Raw genomic sequence first — 18,837 nt, 5'->3', positions numbered from 1 at the left:
TCACAATAAAACGCAAAAGTTTTTAAAATGAAAATATACACGTTTTTAAAATGCTATAATATATACATATACTTAAGAACCTCTCAGTGTTTAATTTTTTTTACCAGAGATTCTTGCACCCTTAATATTTATATATAAAATTATATCAAATTTAAATAAGCAGTGTTATTAAATTAAATATTGCATATATATTTTCTGCAAAAACATTGTTTTTCATCAACATAACCCTTATTTCCCCACCCACCCCAAACATTTGCCCAGTAAAATTTCTTTTACAAAATAACTGTTTTTTATCCATAATATCCAATCTAATAACACTGTTTTTGTATTAAATAATTATAAATATACATATACATAATTATACTATTAAACCAGCTGTTAGTCATGCGTATTATTTTGAAAAACAATGATTTTTTAAAAATGATTTCTTACTGGTAAGTTGTGTGGAGTGGGTGGGAGGGGTAAGGGTAGATTTTATGAAAAACAGTTTTTTTTCTAAGAAATAGTTACCTGAGAGAAAAATGCTTTTTAATAAAATTATAATTGAGAATATACGTATACAGGGTGTTCGGCTGAGATAGCGCCTTAACTATACGAGGTAGAGCAAAAAGTTCTACAGCAAAGTTGTAGGGTTGACAAAAACCTACAAACTAAAAATATTGTTATGTATACCGGGTATGTCACAAAAAAGTTACTATAAAATATGATTTTTTTTTAAATGGTACGTCCTGAATGTTATGGTACTAAAATGTGAGGCAAAAAGAGTACTTTACTTTGGTATAACGTTTTTAAAATTTCCGTGCGGCGTTGCAACGTAATTAATTTTTTTATGTTATTTTTTGCCTCTTAGAGGGTTCGTTTAAAAAATAATAATTAACTTAAAATTTATTCTGCGCCTATGAAACTTGTACCACAGTTAGTCTAGGGTACCTCCTCTAGGCTGACTATGATAATTTGTAATTTTTTAATACAGGGTGTTTTTAAAGAACTTTCAAACTTGCTGAAATTAAATACGCAATATCTCAAATTTTTCAAATGGAATACCCTATATATTTTTATCTAATTAAGTTTGTCCCTCAAATACCTTCATTTTTTATTTAATATGTCCTATAGCTAAACCAAGTACTTTTGAGATATTTTAACTTTTCTGTAAAATACTATGCATAAAACGGGTATTCTATTAAAATTATTAAATTTATTTAAATGTTAATAAATGCTCTATTCTCTCATTTTCTAGAAAACTGTTGCCAATCAATTTTGACTATAGAGCAAATAATGTTCTGTTGGCCAGAGTGGATGAGGCGATTGATCTGGGAATTACTTATGATGCAAAATTAAGTTTCGCTAAGCATATAGCAAAAATAGTTTCTGACTCTTCCAAATTGTCGGGTTTTGTTTATCGAAACTGTCGACATTTTGAAAATATTAATACTTTAAAACTACTTTTTTTCACTTATATACGCTCAAAAATAGAATACGGATCTCTAATTTGGTACCCAATATATAGCTACCTGATAGATGATATTGAGCGCATTCAGCGCAAGTTTATGAAGTATCTCTGGTATAGAGAGGAAGGTGTCTTTCCAGCCAGAGGTTCTTTGGATAATCAATTATACTTGAATAAATTTAATATTATATCCTTAGCAAAAAGAAGAGAAATTCTTTCCATAAAATTCTTATATAACCTTATTCATAAGAAGATTGACTGTTCCACCTTTTTGGCTGGATTAAATTTTCGGGTACCAAGAATAAACTCTAGGCATTTTAAATTATTTTATGTAAATCCTGCTAGGACTAATATTTTGTTTAAATCCCCTATTAATATAATGTGTCAGAATTATATTAATAATAATTTACATGAACGGTTCGATATTTTTGTTGACAGTTTAATGTCCATTATAGAAGGTATTAAGTAAATAGGTGATGCATACTCTTTCTAGTATGTATATAGATAGTCTGTTATAGTCAGTGCTGCCCAAGTACTCGAATACTTTTACTCGTATTTGGGTTACGGATAAAAAATACTACTCGTGACTTTTACTTACAAGTATTTTTATTTAAAAATACTCGTACTCGTACTTTTAAGTAAATTTAAATGTATTCGTAAAATTCTACTCGTAGAATACAAGTATTTTATACGAGTATTTCGTTTATGTTTACCGCCGAATATCGCGCGGCGCCCGTCAAAGAAATTTGCCGCTATAGTGGCGGTGCGCTTTGACTTTTTAGCGGCCGTGCCGAGTTATTTATTTGAGTAGAGGGGACGGTGGCAATTCTGGAGATGGATTCAGTCTTTAATTGCGCTTTTTATGATTCTGTTTTTATCGGTTCAATTTTTTCGTTTTTTTTTTTGGAATATTATGTATACTTACATACAGTACATAATATTGGCTTTGTACCTGGTGGCATAGGATATTGTGTTGTGGCTAGCTATTATCATAAAATTCGTATCATACCTATTTAGCACTGCACTTGTAACGAAGAAGGTTGGTTGTTTTTGTTTTTATGTTTTGAAAAAAATTTAAATAAAAGGTACTTACCTTTTTAGGTATTATATTAGATTAGGTTTAAGTACAAAAATGGAAAGTGGAAGTAGTGCCGACTACAGTAGCTCTGACAGTGAGAGTGTTGTAACTGTAACACGCGTAACACCTAGTACTTCAACAAAAAAACGCAAGCGTAATAATTGTGAAAATATAGCTGAGGCTAGGAGAATATTACTGAAACTCCCAATATCTCCGATGGTGACGATGATGAGAATCTGCAAAACATCCGAAAAAGAATTGCAAAAAATGCCATTCTGGACGGGAAATTTTTTGAGGTAAGAACTACTTTTATTTTTGAGCTTTATGATTGTAAGTAAAAAATATTCTCTAGGTCAAACAAATTATAGATTTTAACCATATTCCATACGATTTGTAAAAGTTGCCAACTAAAAATTAAAGAAATAAAGGGTTCCGTAATAACCACAACCAACTTCGTCAAACACTTAAGAACAACTCATCAGAATGGCTATACAGAGTATATTAAATATAAAAATGAAAAAAAAGAAACTGCTAAAAAGGAAAATAAATTAAAAAATGCAATAACTAGTTCTGCAGCTGAGCAGCAAACTACTTTGCAAAAATATTTTGCAAGACAACAAGGGCCAAAAACAATAAATCAAACAGAATTCGAAAATAGACTGATTAGATTTGTAATTAACACCATGAGTCCATTATCAATAGTAGAAAATCCATGTTTTAGACAGTTATTTGATGGATTTAATCTTGAATTGGTTAGCAGAAACACTTTGACTCGACGTATCTCAGAATTATTCAAAGAAAGGCAAGCAAAATTAAAATCCGAATTATTGAATATTCAATATGTTTGTACAACGGCTGACATATGATCAGGAGAAAAAAGAAGTTTTATTGAGGTTACCTGCCATTGGATAAATGAAGACTTTAGCCGTCAATCAGTGACCCTGGCCTGTCAGAAATTTAAAGGTACTCATTCATACGATCGAATCGCTAGTATTTTAGAAGATATACATATGAGATACGGATTAGACACAAATAAAATCGTTGCAACTGTCACCGATAACGGGTCAAATTTTGTTAAGTCTTTTAAAGAATCTGGAGTTACACTACCTGGTATGCTTATTACTGATAGTTTTTTTGATATTACCGAAATTAATGAAGGTAGTGGAAGTGGGTCCGATGAAGAGAACTTTGATGATCAAGACGCTGAGGAAATAACATTTGAAATCATTGGAGATGACGGTAAAGTTATTGATCAACAACATAGACTACCCCATCATTTACGCTGTGCAAGTCACACTATTAGTTTAATTTGCACTACTGACTGCAATAAAGCTATAAATGGCAACTCTGTTTTAAAATCAAGACACTCGCAGGCATTGACCAAATGCAATTCATTATGGAAGAAAGCGACATTTCCGAAATCTTCAGAGGTTATTTTAGAAATTCTGCGACATACACTTTCTTTTCCTGGAGCCACACGTTGGAATTCGTACTATGATTCCATTAAAAAAATTGTAAACGGCAAAAACAAAATGATTGATTTGTTTAAACGGTTAAATTTAAAGAATTGTTTTTTTTTGAAAACAAACTTTTTACGAACGAAATATTTGGAAGAATATTGTCAAGTGATGGAACCATTAGCAGCTGCTTTAGATGTGTTGCAAGGCGAAAGTAATGCGTGTTATGGTCTTTTGCTACCATGTTAAGCTTCACTAAAAAATAAACTAGACAAGCTATCAAAAAACAATTTTAAATTCGCATCGCCGTTAGTTAAAGCATGCCTCGATGGATTGCAAAGTAGCTTTAAACTTTTTTTTACAATAGGCGAACAAGTACATAGCGCTATAATAGCTTCGGTTGTACACCCTCAATTTAAGTTACGCTGATATAATGTTATTAGTAAAACATATCCTTTGTCTCCAAGTTTAACATCAATAGAAAAAATGGTGGTAATCCAAGCAAAAAATTTTATTGATATTAAAAAAAATATAGGTGAAAATTCTAAAAGGATTGCTTGCGAGTCTGTACATAATTTTTTTGATTTTGATGATTCTGAAGCACCTGATGCTGATGAGAACGTTCCGGGGACAAGTTATCCTCAGACTGAATCCAGTTTTTCGAAATTTAATTAAAAACCAAGCCGAATTAGAGTATTTAAGGTATATTAGTGATTCGCGAACAAATTTAAATGTGCTTGAAGATTACCCGACAATAAAAAAAAAATTTTAAATTGAATACTCCACTTACCTCTTTTTACCTTGGAAAAACTCGTCGTTTTAAAGAACTATGTTTAGCTTGGATTTTATGTTCAATTAAGATTTTATGTTTGCTTTTTAGTTTTTTAGGTAGTTGTATTGCCAAAAAGCGTTTTGATATTTTTTTTATTTTATAAAGATACTAAAAAGTTTAGTTTAGTTTTAAAAATAACTTGTTTGTGCAATCTATTATACAAAAGTGTGCTTATTTTCTACGAATGTTTAATTTTAAGAATTTATGTTTAGTTTTTAAGTTCCTAACTTTCCCAAAAAGTTGTGATATTTTTGTTATTTAAGAAATAAACGTTATTTAGTTTTTTTAGAGAAAAAATGTGTGTTTTATTTTTGTTAAATTATAATGTTTATTAAAAAAACTATGTGCTGTGTAAAAAAAAAGCTGTTTGTACTATGGCAAATAAAGATATTTTTTTTATTTTGTTTATTTTTCAAAATCTTTTTACATTTTCCAGTTTTTTAATAGTATTCGTACTCTTTACTCGTACTTTTACGAGTACTACCTGTATCCGTAGACTGCGTGTGTAAAGTTACTTACGAGTAAAATACTTACAAATACATTTTTTGAGGACTCGTACTCGTAAATTATACGAATTCATTTTTTTTTACTCGTGGGCAGCACTGGTTATAGTGCATAGATGTTAAGCATTTTGTTTTTTCATTTTTATACTCATTTTGGTAAATTTTTCTTTTTTTTTTAATATTTTTTTTCCTTATATTCTTTCCTGTAACTGGGTAACAAACCTGTTGGAAATAAATGCCTCTTTTTTTTTTATCTCCGGAATGTTCTGCTTCCAATTCATCTACTACTTCATATAAAGCACTCTCCAGCTCTTTTTGCGTAAGAAATTTAGGATGTTTTTCGAAAATACACATACACTTAGCACCGATTAAAATTCAATATTACTAAAAATTTTCTTACACACAAGCCTAAACCGCAATATCTCTAGCTGATTCCGTTGGCAACTCAAGCGCTATTTCGACCAAAATACAGATAACGTATTTTCCCAGTGATGCGTTTTCGCAACATTTACAATTTGGAGTCAAGTATTTTGGAATTTGTAAAATTTTTTTGTTGTCAGTAAAAAAAGGTAAATACATACATGTGTTAGCAATACGATTCAGCTAAACAAATCTCGCCTGTATTATGCTTAACAATAATAAACAATAATATTCGAAAGTATGTTTAGACATTAAAATTTTGCTTGAATTGGAATAAAAATGTAAAAATCAAAACACTGGTTTATTAATTGAGTGTTTTAAAAATCTTTTTAATTCAACCTTAGTAAATACTATAGTAACGTTAGATATTTCATTTTTTATTTTGTTTATATTATAAAAAAAAATTAATATGACTGCTGCGTTTTCGCATCATTGGTAAAAAATGGGTTAAATAAAAAAGAAAATTCTTTTTCTGACATTTCCGATATTAGTTTTCATAAAACAAAACATAATTAAAAAAAAAAGTCTTTGAAGTTACATTACTGTTAGTCAATAACTATTTTTTTCGCCTACTGTAAAATTTACATTTTTGAATTTACGCAAAATTCATATGAGGCCGACGATATACTTACCTTTCACCTTCCCAAGTCCAATAACTTAAACAAACCTACTGTTACACTTCTCTATTTAACATAATCAAATTTTAAAAAAAATCATTCAGTCCTCGTACTTCGCCCCACATTCTTCGGCATCCTTTTATTAGTCGAATCTTCCAACTCTTTAGGTTTATAGTAATGTGGGGCAACTTCAAGCAACCATTTACTTTCGATCTCTATCACTTGACGCATGAATTCTTTCGTGGTAAACACCAACTCGTGGTACAGAACCCACCTGGGAAGCTCCTCAAATAGGGCGCTATTGGGATGAATCGTTACAGTCTAAAAGTTTAATTAAAATATAGTTTAGACCAATAGAAATATATCGCAGAAATCTAGTTTGGGTTTATTTATATCGACGTTTCGACGTTTTGTTATTGACATCATCAATTAGAGGCTCTAAGGGTTTTTAAAGAGGTGAGGCTACTTATAGAGGGTGTCTAAGGTGAGATGATTGGTACCTCTTGTATTTAAAATTGTACCCAAAAAAAAATTAAAAAGTCATTACAAAGGTCAAATACAGAATTAAAGGACCAGAAATCAGGTTCTATTAAATTGGGAGGATTAGATTGAATTAATATAAATTAAAGGATAATATTTTAAATTTAAGTATAAAAAAAACCCGGAGGACTCAAGAATTAAAAAACAAGTAACTTTCGAATGTTCGTTCGTTCATTGATACGAGAATATAATTTACAGAACTTCCAAGATCCAGCTGCAACCAGTATACTGAATGTATCATGTAGCATTCAATCTGGGTGGCATTTTCTCAATGAAACCTCGAACAACCTGCGAGATCACCCGATTCGTATCCCCTTGATTTCTTTTTTTATGGACTCAACAGTTTCATTCATTCATTTGCTTTTAGACCACGCAGTCCCAAAAACTACACGAGTTATTGTAGTCGAATTATAATTCATATCCCGCACTGTATTCATAAATGGAAAATAGGTTTTGTAATTAATTGATGCCGAAGCTACACTTATTATACGTTTTATGTTACTAATGAATGAATGAATTTTCTCAATGAAACCTCGAATGTCCTGCTGGATTACCCGATTTGTTTCCCCTTGATTTCTTTTTCTACGAACATCTAAACTCAACAGTTTCATTAATCCATTTTCTTTTGTAATTAATTGATGCCTAAGCTACACTTATTATACGTTTTATCTTATTAAGCACTTAAGATTGGGTGGAATTTTGTCAATGAAACCTCGAACGGCCTGCGAGATCACCCGATTTGTGTCCCCTTGATTTCTTTTTGTACGAACTCAACAGTTTTATTCATCCATTTTCTCTTCATTAGCTCTACTGTATCTATGGATGAGAATAGTTTCTGTAATTAATTGATGTCGAGGTTCAGATTAATGCATCACTGTTACTACACTTATTATAAGTTTTATCTTATTAATTGTCTCCTATTGACAATTATACAGCAGCTGGTCAAAGTGGCTTTTCCCGGAAATTATGCCATTCCGTACATCACCTAAGCACTCAGGCTAAGTGGCATTTTTCTGAATTAAACCTTGAATGTCCTGCGAGAACACCCGATTTATCTCCCATTGATTTTTTCCTGTGGGAACTGAGTAGGTCTTATTTTTTCTTTAATAATATTAATATTCTACATATTTTAGGCATGAAAATATGAAAAACCATGTTTTTATGACGACCATTTTCTTTCCCAAGCCTACGTTCTTTTAAGGCATAGAAAACATTTAAAAATGCTTGACAAACGTTTAAAACCGTTGAATTCGAATATTTGATATCCTCTAATGTCCTGCGAGATCACCCGATTTGTCTCCCCTTGATTTCTTTTTGTACGAACTCAACAGTTTCATTCATCCATTTTCTTTTTATTAGCTCTACTGTGTCTAGGGATGAGAATAGTTTCTAAGTGGCATTTTTCTGAATAAAACCTTGAATGTCCTGCGAGACCACCCGATTTGTCTCCCCTTGATTTCTTTTTATAAGAACATCTGAACTCAGCAGTTTCATTCATTTATTTTCTTTAAGACCACGACTTATTGCAGTTAAGGTATAATTCATATACTTCGCTGTGTTTATTCAATTATACCGTTAACCTCCATTCAATTATACAGTAACTGGTCAAAGTGGCTTTTCCCGGACATTATGCCATTCCGTACATCACTTACGCACTTAAACTGGGCGCAATTTTCTCAATGAAACCTTGAATGTCCTGCGAGATCACCCGATTTGTCTCCCATTGATTTTTTCCTGTGGGAACATCTGAACTGAGTAGGCCTTATTTTTTCTTTAATAATATTAATATTCTACATATTTTAGGTAGGTAGAATATTAAGGTATAAAAAACGTTTAAAAATGCTTGAAAAACGTTTAAAGCCGTTGAATTCGAATATTTGATATCCGTAAAATCAGGTCTGTATTTGAAAAAAAAAAGTTGACGATGGCCTGAAGACGTCGAAACGTCGGGTCTAAAATTTAATAACGGCATCTGAAAGGGGGGAAAAAATGGCTAAACAGAAGTGTGTTTTTCGGATATCTCCGGAACTACTCGGATTTTTCTAGATTTGCTGAATTCTTCCCATTTAACCCACTTTCTATCTCTCACGGTTACGGAGATCCCCGTGCTGGCCCTCCTTATCTTGGGCACGTTGTATAATAACACTAAGAAGACCCCATATGAAAAAGTCAAGAGGAGCTAGGTCCAGAATTCGCGCTGGCCAATGCGCTTCACTGAAGGTTCCAATGCACTTATTAAATAAAAACTGTCCATTATATTATTTGCTATTATACACTGGACCATGGACATCTGTACAAGGCTGTACCTAAGACAGGAGTAAAATATTAAAAAAAAAAATACCTGGTTATGTTTCACAGTTTTATAGTGTCCGCCCTTGGATAGGCGGGCGATATGATAAAAGTAGCCGGCCGTGATCGCTTTTCGGATGTCTATGGTCTCGCTCACGTTTGATACCATATCAATTTCGACCCGTTGCATTAAACCTACCAGTTGTTCCCTTACGTCCCTTGCCCTCTTTAAGGACCTACAATTTAAAATAAAAAAAGTTTTGTTCAATCCTGATGATGGCCGCAGAAAAAAACGAAACGTCGTACTAAGAATCTAACAATTGAGAAAAACAATCAAGCAAGTTGTGGATATCTGCGAACACAACTTTGACCTATCAGGGAACTGAACAAGAAATTGATTTACTAATTGAATTTGGGATCCAGTAATTAAGAAAATTTTGCCCAAATGTATTTATGGCTCATACAACATTTATAAAGCATTATTTTCTTAATATCATGCAGTTTGTCTCATCATTTTATCTTCAGTAGTTTTTGAGATATTTGGGTTTAAAGAGGAGGAAGTCAGAGGAGGACGATAATTCCTTCAAGTGTGACCTGAATTTGGGATCCAATAATTAAGAAAATTTAGCCCAAATGTATTTATGACTCATCTAACATTTATAAAGCATTATTTTCTTAATATCATGCACTTTGTCTCATAATTTTATCTTCAGTAGTTTTTGAGATATTTGGGTTTAAAGGGGAGGGAGTCAGAGGAGGACGATAATTCCTTCAAGTGTGACCTGAATTTGGGATCCAGTAATTAATAAAATTTTGCCCAAATGTATTTATGGCTCATACAACATTTATAAAGCATTATTTTCTTAATATCATGCAGTTTGTCTCATCATTTTATCTCCAGCAATTTTTGAGATATTTGGGTTTAAAGGGGAGGGAGTCAGGTGAGGACGATAATTCCTTCAAGTGTGACCTGAATTTGGGATCCAGTAATTAAGAAAATTTAGCCCAAATGTATTTAGGGCTCATATAACATTTATAAAGCATTATTTTCTTAATATCATGCAGTTTGTCTCATCATCTTATCTTTAGTAGTTTTTGAGATATTTGGGTTTAAAGGGGAGGGAGTCAGAGGAGGACGATAATTCCTTCAAGTGTGACCTGAATTTGGGATCCAGTAATTAAGAAAATTTTGCCCAAATGTATTTATGGCTCATATAACATTTATTAAGCATTATTTTCTTAATATCATGCAGTTTATCTCATAATTTTATCTCCAGTAGTTTTTGAGATATTTGGGTTTAAAGAGGAGGAAGTCAGAGGAGGACGATAATTCCTTCAAGTGTGACCTGAATTTGGGATCCAATAATTAAGAAAATTTAGCCCAAATGTATTTATGGCTCATATAACATTTATTAAGCATTATTTTCTTAATATCATGCAGTTTATCTCATAATTTTATCTCCAGTAGTTTTTGAGATATTTGGGTTTAAAGAGGAGGAAGTCAGAGGAGGACGATAATTCCTTCAAGTGTGACCTGAATTTGGGATCCAATAATTAAGAAAATTTAGCCCAAATGTATTTATGGCTCATACAACATTTATAAAGCATTATTTTCTTAATATCATGCAGTTTGCTTCATAATTTTATCTTCAGTAGCTTATGAGATATTTGGGTTTAAAGGGGAAGGAGTCAAGTGAGGACGATAATTCCTTCAAGTGTGACCTGAATTTGGGATCCAGTAATTAAGAAATTTAGCACAAATATATTTATGGCTTATATAACATTTATAAAGCATTTTTTTCTTAATATCATGCAGTTTGTCTCATCATCTTATCTTTAGTAGTTTTTGAGATATTTGGGTTTAAAGGGGAGGGAGTCAGGTGAGGACGATAATTCCTTCAAGTGTGACCTGAATTTGGGATCCAGTAATTAAGAAAATTTTGCCCAAATGTATTTATGGCTCATACAACATTTATAGAGCATTATTTTCTTAATATCATGCAGTTTGTCTCATAATTTTATCTTCAGTAGTTTTTGAGATATTTGGGTTTAAAGGGGAGGGAGTCAGAGTCCTCTTTAATAATTAAATTGTTAATATCGTTTTGCTTAATTTGTAGCCATTGCTTTTCCGTTTAGTGCAGCAACTCTTCGTTTGTCTGGATGACTATTCGACTTAAATCAGGAGATTTTGCCGGCCATGGCAATCCCTGCAAGTTTCTAACAATTCTTGCAAAATGCAGACATTTATATGTACTACTTAAATTGTGACAATTTGAATTTATTCCTTTTTTTATATATCATTCGTAACGAATAATATCTTAGGTAAATTAGATACACCTATGAAATCTCGTAGTAAAGTAAGTATGGAAATCAGAGTTGCTCCTAAGGGGCTTGGATAGACATTTTCGTTAATAAGTCTGAAACTACTTTAGATATTTAAAAGCGGTTTTTAGTGTAGCCTGACGCAACGTTCAAGGATTCTTTTAAGGTATAAAACGTCTTTCCAAGTTAAGAACTCTTGAACTTATCTTAAGTCATTGGGAGGCATCTTCAGAGGAACGACTTGCCCTAAACAGACATGGTCAGACATTTTCGTTAATAAGTCTGAAACTACTTTAGATATTTAAAAGCGGTTTTGAGTATAGCCTGACGCAACGTTCAAGGATTCTTTAAAGGTATAAAACGTCTTTCCAAGTTAAGAACTCTTGGACTTATCGTAAGTCATTGGGAGGCATTACCAGAGGAACGAGTTGCCCTAAACGGACATGGTCAGACATTTTCCTTAATAAGTCTGAAACTACTTTAGATATTTAAAAGCGGTTTTTAGTGTAGCATGACGCAATGTTCAAGGATTCTTTTAAGGTATAAAACGTCTTTCCAAGTTAAGAACTCTTGAACTTATCTTAAGTCATTGGGAGGCATCTTCAGAGGAACGACTTGCCCTAAACAGACATGGTCAGACATTTTCGTTAATAAGTCTGAAACTACTTTAGATATTTAAAAGCGGTTTTTAGTGTAGCCTGACGCAACGTTCAAGGATTCTTTTAAGGTATAAAACGTCTTTCCAAGTTAAGAACTCTTGAACTTATCTTAAGTCATTGGGAGGCATCTTCAGAGGAACGACTTGCCCTAAACAGACATGGTCAGACATTTTCGTTAATAAGTCTGAAACTACTTTAGATATTTAAAAGCGGTTTTGAGTATAGCCTGACGCAACGTTCAAGGATTCTTTAAAGGTATAAAACGTCTTTCCAAGTTAAGAACTCTTGGACTTATCGTAAGTCATTGGGAGGCATTACCAGAGGAACGAGTTGCCCTAAACGGACATGGTCAGACATTTTCCTTAATAAGTCTGAAACTACTTTAGATATTTAAAAGCGGTTTTTAGTGTAGCCTGACGCAATGTTCAAGGATTCTTTTAAGGTATAAAACATCTTTCCTAGTTAAGAACTCTTGGACTTATCTTAAGTCATTGGGAGGCACCTTTAGAGGAACGACTTGCCCTAAACAGAGATACTCAGACATTTTCGTTAATAAGTCTGAAACTACTTTAGATATTTAAAAGCGGTTTTTAGTGTAGCCTGACGCAACGTTCAAGAATTCTTTAGAGGTATAAAACGTCTTTCCAAGTTAAGAACTCTTGGACTTATCGTAAGTCATTGGGAGGCATTACCAGAGGAACGAGTTGCCCTAAACGGACATGGTCAGACATTTTCGTTAATAAGTCTGAAACTACTTTAGATATTTAAAAGCGGTTTTTAGTGTAGCATGACGCAATGTTCAAGGATTCTTTTAAGGTATAAAACATCTTTCCAAGTTAAGAACTCTTGGACTTATTTTAAGTCATTGGCAGACACCTTCAGAGGAGCGAGTTGCCTAAACGGAGATAGTCAGACATTTTCGTTAATAAGTCTGAAACTACTTTAGATATTTAAAATCGGTTTTTAGTATAACCTGACACAACGTTGAAGGATTCTTTTAAGCTATAAAACGTCTTTCCAAGTTAAGAACTCTTGGACTTATCTTAAGTCATTGGTAGGCACCTTCAGAGGATCGAGTTGCCCTAAACGGACATGGTCAGACATTTTCGTTAATAAGTCTGAAATTACTTTAGATATTTAAAAGCGGTTTTGAGTATAACCTGACACAACGTTCAAGGATTCTTTAAAGGTATAAAACGTCTTTCCAAGTTAAGAACTCTTGGACTTATCTTAAGTCATTGGTAGGCACCTTCAGAGGATCGAGTTGCCCTAAACGGACATGGTCAGACATTTTCGTTAATAAGTCTGAAATTACTTTAGATATTTAAAAGCGGTTTTCAGTGTAGCCTGACGCAACGTTCAAGGATTCTTTTAAGCTATAAAACGTCTTTCCAAGTTAAGAACTCTTGGACTTATCTAAAGTCATTGGGAGGCACCTTCAGAGGAACGACTTGCCCTAAACGGAGATAGTCAGATATTTTCGTTAATAAGTCTGAAACTGCTTTAGATATTTAAAAGTGGTTTTTAGTGTAGCCTGACACAACGTAAAACAATTCTTTTAAGGTATAAAACGTCTTTCCAAGTTAAGAACTCTTGGACTTATCTTAAGTCATTGGGAGGCACCTTCAGAGGAACGACTTGCCTAAACGGAGATAGTCAGACATTTTCGTTAATAAGTCTGAAATTACTTTAGATATTTAAAAGCGGTTTTCAGTGTAGCCTGACGCAACGTTCAAGGATTCTTTTAAGCTATAAAACGTCTTTCCAAGTTAAGAACTCTTGGACTTATCTTAAGTCATTGGGAGGCACCTTCAGAGGAACGACTTGCCCTAAACGGAGATAGTCAGACATTTTCGCTAATAAGTCTGGAAATACTTTAGATATTTAAAAGTGGTTTTTAGTGTAGCCTGATGCAATGTTCAAGGATTCTTTTCAGGTATAAAACGTCTTTCCAAGTTAAGAACTCTTGGACTTATCGTAAGTCATTGGGAGGCATTACTAGAGGAACGAGTTGCCCTAAACGGACATGGTCAGACATTTTCGTTAATAAGTCTGAAACTACTTTAGATATTTAAAAGCGGTTTTTAGTGTAGCCTGACGCAATGTTCAAGGATTCTTTTCAGGTATAAAACGTCTTTCCAAGTTAAGAACTCTTGGACTTATCTTAAGTCATTGGGAGGCACCTTCAGAGGAACGAGTTGCCCTAAACGGACATAATCAGACATTTTCGCTAATAAGTCTGAAACTACTTAAGATATTTAAAAGCGGTTTTTAGTGTAGTCTGACACAATGTTCAGGGATTCTTTTAAGGTATAAAACGTCTTTCCAAGTTAAGAACTCTTGGACTTATCGTAAGTCATTGGGAGGCATTACCAGAGGAACGAGTTGCCCTAAACGGACATGGTCAGACATTTTCCTTAATAAGTCTGAAACTACTTTAGATATTTAAAAGCGGTTTTTAGTGTAGCCTGACGCAATGTTCAAGGATTCTTTTAAGGTATAAAACATCTTTCCTAGTTAAGAACTCTTGGACTTATCTTAAGTCATTGGGAGGCACCTTTAGAGGAACGACTTGCCCTAAACAGAGATACTCAGACATTTTCGTTAATAAGTCTGAAACTACTTTAGATATTTAAAAGCGGTTTTTAGTGTAGCCTGACGCAACGTTCAAGAATTCTTTAGAGGTATAAAACGTCTTTCCAAGTTAAGAACTCTTGGACTTATCGTAAGTCATTGGGAGGCATTACCAGAGGAACGAGTTGCCCTAAACGGACATGGTCAGACATTTTCGTTAATAAGTCTGAAACTACTTTAGATATTTAAAAGCGGTTTTTAGTGTAGCATGACGCAATGTTCAAGGATTCTTTTAAGGTATAAAACATCTTTCCAAGTTAAGAACTCTTGGACTTATTTTAAGTCATTGGCAGACACCTTCAGAGGAGCGAGTTGCCTAAACGGAGATAGTCAGACATTTTCGTTAATAAGTCTGAAACTACTTTAGATATTTAAAATCGGTTTTTAGTATAACCTGACACAACGTTGAAGGATTCTTTTAAGCTATAAAACGTCTTTCCAAGTTAAGAACTCTTGGACTTATCTTAAGTCATTGGTAGGCACCTTCAGAGGATCGAGTTGCCCTAAACGGACATGGTCAGACATTTTCGTTAATAAGTCTGAAATTACTTTAGATATTTAAAAGCGGTTTTGAGTATAACCTGACACAACGTTCAAGGATTCTTTAAAGGTATAAAACGTCTTTCCAAGTTAAGAACTCTTGGACTTATCTTAAGTCATTGGTAGGCACCTTCAGAGGATCGAGTTGCCCTAAACGGACATGGTCAGACATTTTCGTTAATAAGTCTGAAATTACTTTAGATATTTAAAAGCGGTTTTCAGTGTAGCCTGACGCAACGTTCAAGGATTCTTTTAAGCTATAAAACGTCTTTCCAAGTTAAGAACTCTTGGACTTATCTAAAGTCATTGGGAGGCACCTTCAGAGGAACGACTTGCCCTAAACGGAGATAGTCAGATATTTTCGTTAATAAGTCTGAAACTGCTTTAGATATTTAAAAGTGGTTTTTAGTGTAGCCTGACACAACGTAAAACAATTCTTTTAAGGTATAAAACGTCTTTCCAAGTTAAGAACTCTTGGACTTATCTTAAGTCATTGGGAGGCACCTTCAGAGGAACGACTTGCCTAAACGGAGATAGTCAGACATTTTCGTTAATAAGTCTGAAATTACTTTAGATATTTAAAAGCGGTTTTCAGTGTAGCCTGACGCAACGTTCAAGGATTCTTTTAAGCTATAAAACGTCTTTCCAAGTTAAGAACTCTTGGACTTATCTTAAGTCATTGGGAGGCACCTTCAGAGGAACGACTTGCCCTAAACGGAGATAGTCAGACATTTTCGCTAATAAGTCTGGAAATACTTTAGATATTTAAAAGTGGTTTTTAGTGTAGCCTGATGCAATGTTCAAGGATTCTTTTCAGGTATAAAACGTCTTTCCAAGTTAAGAACTCTTGGACTTATCGTAAGTCATTGGGAGGCATTACTAGAGGAACGAGTTGCCCTAAACGGACATGGTCAGACATTTTCGTTAATAAGTCTGAAACTACTTTAGATATTTAAAAGCGGTTTTTAGTGTAGCCTGACGCAATGTTCAAGGATTCTTTTCAGGTATAAAACGTCTTTCCAAGTTAAGAACTCTTGAACTTATCTTAAGTCATTGGGAGGCACTTCCAGAGGAACGAGTTGCCTTAAACGGAGATAGTCAGACAATTTCGTTAATAAGTCTGAAACTACTTTAGATATTTAAAAGCGGTTTTTAGTATAACCTGACACAACGTTCAAGGATTCTTTAGAGGTATAAAACGTCTTTCCAAGTCAAGAACTCTTGGACTTATTTTAAGTCATTGGGAGGCACCTTCAGAGGAACGACTTGCCCTAAACGAAGATAGTCAGATATTTTCGTTAATAAGTCTGAAACTGCTTTAGATATTTAAAAGTGGTTTTTAGTGTAGCCTGACACAACGTAAAACAATTCTTTTAAGGTATAAAACGTCTTTCCAAGTTAAGAACTCTTGGACTTATCTTAAGTCATTGGGAGGCACCTTCAGAGGAACGACTTGCCTAAACGGAGATAGTCAGACATTTTCGTTAATAAGTCTGAAATTACTTTAGATATTTAAAAGCGGTTTTCAGTGTAGCCTGACGCAACGTTCAAGGATTCTTTTAAGGTATAAAACATCTTTCGCAGTTAAGAACTCTTGGACTTATCTTAAGTCATTGGGAGGCACTTCCAGAGGAACGAGTTGCCCTAAACGGACATAGTCAGACATTTTCGCTAATAAGTCTGAAACTACTTTAGATATTTAAAAGCGGTTTTTAGTGTAGCCTGACGCAACGTTCAAGGATTCTTTTAAGGTATAAAACACCTTTGTGAGTTAGGAAGTTCAGGACTTATCATAAATTAGCGACACATATGTCCGGAGGATTCTAAGCGACAAGTTTAGTGATTTGTTGTTGCTGTCCAATTAGAGAACGAAAATGAAGAAGAAGAAGTAGAAAAAGAAGAAGAAAAAGAAAGGACTGAATATAGGGGTCAAGAAGTAATTTTTTTCTAACCAAGGCAATTTGAGAAAAAAAGCAGAGAAACGGGAGGCTGAGAGAAATAAGGAAGAAGAGAAAAAGGAGGAAAATTCCGAAGAATTGCGTTTTCAATGAATTTAAAAAAATTATATTATTATATATTGTCTAGTAAATAAACGACATGACCTCTTTTTATTAAATGGCAACTCTGTTTTTTTTAATGACTCTCATTAAAGGGTTTAACGAGTTACACATGCGTGCCAAATTTCAATTTTATACTCCTTATCTTAGATATTTAAGAAACATTATCTAATTCGACAAACGCATTCAATTCAATAGTATTTCTTTAATAAATGCTTGGAATGTCAGGTGTAAATAATAATCGAAATACATAAATAAATAAATAAATAAATAAAATGATTGTAAACTCACCTATACTGTATGAAATTTTCGTAGCACCATTGCAACGAGTAATCCGTGTCCCGCCATTGGTTGTACACGTTCAACAAACTCAAATGATCTCCAAATATGCTATTAAAGTTCTTCCTGGCCGTATCCGCGTGTATAATCTTATCTTTAGGTCTATAAAAAATTGCTCCATTAACCGACAACATCGCGGTAATAGTCACGACCTCTTCCGAACATTTGTATCTGCAAGAAACCGTCAAAAAGAAAAAAGAACCTTAAAATATCATCGATATATAATAAAAGTCTTGAATCACGAGTTGATACCTATATACCGAGCAAGTTCAAGGAGCAGTAAATTGTCCAGTAAACATCAGGTATCTACCAAGGTATTTACAGTGCAGAAAATATTTCTTTCTAATTCAATTTTTATCAATGAAGATAAAATAAATGACGGGGCACCTCAGGCAGGTATTTAGATCATAAATTTCCCCAACGACGGATTCGGAAGAGGACTGGTTGCAAGAGGACCGATAACTGGCCCGCGCGTTCACCTGATCTAAACCCCTCGGATTTTTTTTGTTTAGGGTTTATTTCACAATTAAAGTACACAACTGTAAAGACACCCCTGTATACTGGTCGCTACATATACTTGATGCTATTATATACCGATAACTCAATTTTTTTTAAATAAAATCATATTTTTTTTTACGCACTTTTCAGAGGCCAACAGCATTTTGGCCATCATCGGGTCAACCGGGAATTCGGCCATTCTTCGACCCCAATTTAGTTAATTCGCCGTGATGATTGAGGGCCCCTAGGGCATATAATTGTTCCAGTGCAAGTACTAAGGTTTCGTGGGGTGGGGGGGTCCAGGAAATCGAAGTGAACCCAGGTCGTTTATTCCTGGAATATATATGAGTAATTTGAACTATATATATTTATTTGTAATTATATTTTATTGTTATTAAATAATAATATTTTACAGTAAAAGTTATTAAAACACCTTTTTTAGATTTAAAAGATCCCAATGTTTTGAATGAAACCAAATTTCATTCACAATGAAAATTTTTATTGTAATTTATTTGTATTTGAGCGTAATTTAATTGTGAGAAATATTATATTATAGAGAACGTTATGAATGTATTTAGCTAGACAATTACTAAAAACTACAATTA

General features: G+C 33.5%; 1 protein-coding gene across 2 annotated transcripts; it reads right to left on the bottom strand.

The window, feature by feature from the left end:
* Positions 1-6,405: 6,405 nt before the first annotated feature.
* Positions 6,406-18,574, bottom strand: LOC126749806 (pre-mRNA-splicing factor ATP-dependent RNA helicase DHX16-like). 2 transcript variants are annotated; one of them, XM_050459477.1, is made up of 4 exons: positions 18,376-18,574; positions 17,687-17,836; positions 9,236-9,419; positions 6,406-6,675 (listed from the first exon to the last, which is right to left on the bottom strand). In XM_050459477.1, the coding sequence occupies exons 1-4, from the start codon at positions 18,429-18,431 to the stop codon at positions 6,451-6,453; spliced, it is 615 nt and encodes a 204-aa protein (XP_050315434.1). In that variant the 5' UTR covers positions 18,432-18,574; the 3' UTR covers positions 6,406-6,450. The 2 variants fall into 2 exon arrangements, with proteins under 2 accessions (XP_050315434.1, XP_050315433.1); XM_050459476.1 differs by having other exon boundaries at positions 17,687-17,905; positions 18,376-18,572.
* Positions 18,575-18,837: the final 263 nt, after the last annotated feature.

Source organism: Anthonomus grandis, unplaced genomic scaffold (genome assembly GCF_022605725.1).
Source record: "Anthonomus grandis grandis unplaced genomic scaffold, icAntGran1.3 ctg00000844.1, whole genome shotgun sequence".
NCBI lineage: Eukaryota > Metazoa > Arthropoda > Insecta > Coleoptera > Curculionidae > Anthonomus > Anthonomus grandis.
This window is presented reverse-complemented; position numbering and strand designations above follow the sequence as displayed.

Bases quoted from the DNA above. Each gene is read 5' to 3' on its own strand.
- LOC126749806 (XM_050459476.1), bottom strand. From the start codon at position 18,431: ATGGCCGAATTCCCGGTTGACCCGATGATGGCCAAAATGCTGTTGGCC. The intron at 17,906-18,375 runs GTGCGTAAAAAA...GGTTTCTTGCAG, and splicing joins ATGCTGTTGGCCTCTGAAAA to ATACAAATGTTCGGAAGAGG. The intron at 6,676-9,235 runs GTATTTTTTTTT...TTAAACTTTTAG, and splicing joins AAACTGTGAAACATAACCAG to ACTGTAACGATTCATCCCAA.